The sequence below is a fragment of the Alligator sinensis genome, unplaced genomic scaffold (genome assembly GCF_000455745.1).
Source record: "Alligator sinensis unplaced genomic scaffold, ASM45574v1 scaffold134_1, whole genome shotgun sequence".
In the NCBI taxonomy this organism is placed as follows: Eukaryota; Metazoa; Chordata; order Crocodylia; family Alligatoridae; genus Alligator; species Alligator sinensis.
Genome location: NW_005841920.1, coordinates 915,688 through 919,200, shown reverse-complemented (window position 1 = coordinate 919,200; position 3,513 = coordinate 915,688). Strand labels below are relative to the sequence as shown.

At 43.0% G+C, this 3,513-nt stretch overlaps 1 protein-coding gene across 15 annotated transcripts in view; it reads left to right on the top strand.

The window, feature by feature from the left end:
• The window catches only part of FRYL (FRY like transcription coactivator), a 307,800-nt gene that overhangs the window by 208,769 nt on the left and 95,518 nt on the right, over positions 1–3,513 (top strand). For all 15 annotated transcript variants that reach the window (XM_025198387.1, XM_025198393.1, XM_025198394.1 and 12 more), the window contains one exon: positions 1,506–1,674. In XM_025198387.1, coding sequence (XP_025054172.1) covers positions 1,506–1,674 — 169 coding nt within the window. The remainder of the gene's footprint in view (positions 1–1,505; positions 1,675–3,513) is intronic.

The window sequence follows — 3,513 nt, the reverse complement described above, 5'->3', positions numbered from 1 at the left end:
TTTAAGAAACACTTGGATGCTTATCTTGCTGGGGTGATCTGACCCCAACTGACTTCCTTGGACAGGGGGCTGGACCTGATGATCTTGCAAGGTCCCTTCCAGCCCTAATGTCTATTAAATCTTAGCTGGTGTGTAGTAACTTTAGTGGAGCTATGGCTATTTATACAACCTGAAGATATGGGCCCTATTGTGTCCATAGTATTTTCTTTTAAATAAATAGAAAATCTAGTGTGAGGATTTCTGATAAGCCATGTGAATGGAGTGTCATACAGCAGTGCCACATGTCCTTAAGAAAAGAAAGTCCATATGAAAGCACAATTCTGTCCTTGTTACCCATTTTCTCCAGTAGCACAGAAGTCTGCTTCTGGCCTTTTTCATGTGGCCAGTGTTTTGCCTGCTTCCCTTGCACTTGTTGGGGAGGGGACAGTAGGAAGTATCAGTGTCCACTTACTCCTTTGTATCCTTTCCTAAAGTCTGAAAGGGCTGTACAAACGTGTGATGCATCTTATTCAGTGATATGCAGCTATGTGGCCACACAGAGCTCAGGGGAAGGGGGAGGATTTCCAAAAAAAAGTGCTTGCTGTTGGCAAAACTCCCACTGAATTCAACAGGAATTTTACTGTTGGCTTCAGTGGATGCAGAGGTAAGCTTACCAAGGGCAAGATTCTGTCCCACATATTAGGTGCCTAAGGTTATGGACAGGCACTACATTTGTAGTGAGAAATATTCTCTTCTAGCGCTGCAAAAAGTGAGCATGCAACTGCTCAAACGGCTTGTTGTGGAAAACACATGGCAATCCCATGGTGAAATGTTAGCTCTTTTCAACAGCAATGTCTCAGCAGCACAGTTTTCCAGTGCCATGTGTAGCATCCTGAAAAACAATTAACATAAAAGGTGAATGACTTCTCTTGCTCACAGCCTTTTGTGAGTTGTCTTAAGGCTGAGATGGTGTGTTACACAGATAGGGATGTTAAATTTTTTCAGACACTTGAGCAGTGTGAAGTAGGATTGCATTTAAGTTTGTAAAAGTTGGGGAAGGATCTTGCCACAAGTGTTTTTGAAATTCTCCCCATCCGTCCTGAAGTGAATGTTTGTACTTAAAGCTAGCCAGGCTAAAGCAAAACAGTGCTAACTGCAACTTTCCTAGCTTATCACAGTTTTGCCACTTCAAACTTACTTGCATTACCTCACAAAGTCATTTTGAGCAGGATCTATATTAATCAGGAAAAAAAGACTTGGAAATATCCATTAAGCTCTATCATTTCAACCTTCATGATGGCAAATATATATATTCAGTGCAATACCACTTAAAAACAGATGTTTGAAAATGATAGCTATGACTTGTTTTTCTAATGCAAAGAAACCCAGATAGCCAAAAATTTATGGCTCCTTCATAGCTAGAACATTTTAAATGATGGCCCAAAATATATATTGTGTTTTGTTAGAGGAAAACCTTTTTATCATAACTCTATTTAGTTTCAAGTGCTTGGATTTTATTTCTACAGATCTTGGAACCCAAGATGTTCCGTTATGCTCACAAACTGGAGGTTCAGAGAACTGATGGAGTATTAAGTCAGCCTTCTCCTTTGCCACACCTGTACTCTGTGTCATATTATCAGTTGTCAGAAGAATTGGCAAGGACATATCCTGAGCTAACTCTTGCCATCTTCTCAGGTAATGTACAGTGGTAACATGCCTTAAAATTTTAAAATCCTTTCTCCAGGTAGCTCACTACATCTAAAACCAATGTACTGCACATTAATTATGGGTGGAGGAAGCTAAGTTTATCATATGGCAATTTTTACCTTTTAAAATCTGAATAAAACAACAGAAACCATATTTTTCAAGTGAAACAGCTGTTTTGACTGACAGACTAACCAGGCCATGAAAGTGTCATCTCTGGTACTAAAACCATTTTTTTTACTATGCTTTTAAAAATGTTCTCTCTAGCTCTCACATCTTTGTATTTTCTTCTTTGCTGTATATATCCTAAAAGAGCATCACTCTAACATTCTAAACACTGGCTCACATGGACTAACATAGTATCTGGTATTGTAGGTCATAAAGGGTGCTGACAGACATGAGGAGGGGGGTGGAAAAAACCCAGCACTTTACCAGAAGAGACAGTATGTTAGTTTAACCCAGCTCTGCAGCATCCATATAGACCGGGTGCTTCAGTGGGGCTTTTTGGTGCTTTTATCTAATAACTGATTGAATCAGCTGTTAGATAAAAGCACAAAAAATCCTTGCTGACGTGCCCAGTCTATGCAGACATTGGGCAAGGTGGGTTCAATTAATGGGCTGTCTCTTCTGAGTATGCACTGTGCTTGGCATAGGAGCACGCCGAACTTAAAAGTGCCATTTTTTTCCATATCTGTAAGCAGCCAAAATTATTACAGAATCCTAGAGAAATAGGGCTGGAAGGGACCTCAGAGGACAATGTAGTCCAGTGTCCTGCCTGAGACAGGATCATCTGTATCCAAGCCATTTCATACAAACCATAATTTAAACTCTATGCAAGACGACCATCAACCCTGACACAACACAGACCTAACACCCCCTGGCTCTCCAGGGATCTAGCAGACCTCCTGAGGCTAAAAAGAAAGGCCTACAAAGGATGGAGGATGGGATTCACCTCCACGGAGGAATATTCTGCACTGGTCCGGTCCTGCAGGGAGCAAACGAGGAAAGCCAAGGCTGCAACTGAACTCCAACTAGCTTCGAGCATCAAAGACAATAAAAGTCCTTTTTCATATATGTGGGGAGCCGGAGGAAAAGCAAGGGCAACATTGGACCCCTGCTGCACCAGATGGGACAGCTGACACCCAGGAAAAAGCCAACTTGCTAAATGGGTACTTTGCGTCCATTTTTTCACCATTCCCACTACAGGACAGGAAGGCCTGGGTGAGGGAGATTCCTTACCGTCCATCAATGCTGACCTTATGAAGGAATACCTTGAGAAGCTGGACACCTTCAAGTCAGCCGGCCCTTCCAGTTTACACCCCAGGGTACTCAAGGAGCTGGCTAGCATCATAGCTCAGCCCCTGGCATGGATCTTCTAGAACTCCTGGCGCTCTGGTGTAGTGCCCGAGGACCGGAAGAAGGCCAATGTGGTGCCTATCTTCAAGAAAGGGAGGAAAGCAGACACAGCAAACTATAGGCCCATCAGCCTGAACTCTATCCCGGGGAAGGTCTTAGAAAAGATTATCAAAGAGACTATTCTTAACAGACTGGCCAATGGCAACATCCTGAGGGATAGCCAGCATGCGTTTGTTGCAGGCAGGTCTTGCTTGACTAATCTTATTTCCTTTTACAACCAGGTGACCTATCACCTGGACAAGGGAGAAGAGATTGATGTCATATATCTTGACTTCAAAAAAGCCTTCGATCTGGTATCCCATGATCACCTCTTGGCGAAATTGTCCAGTTGTGGCTTTGGGTCCACCACGAACTGCTGGCTGGGGAATTGCCTTCATGGTCGGACCCGGGGGGGGATAATTGATGGGAGTCCAT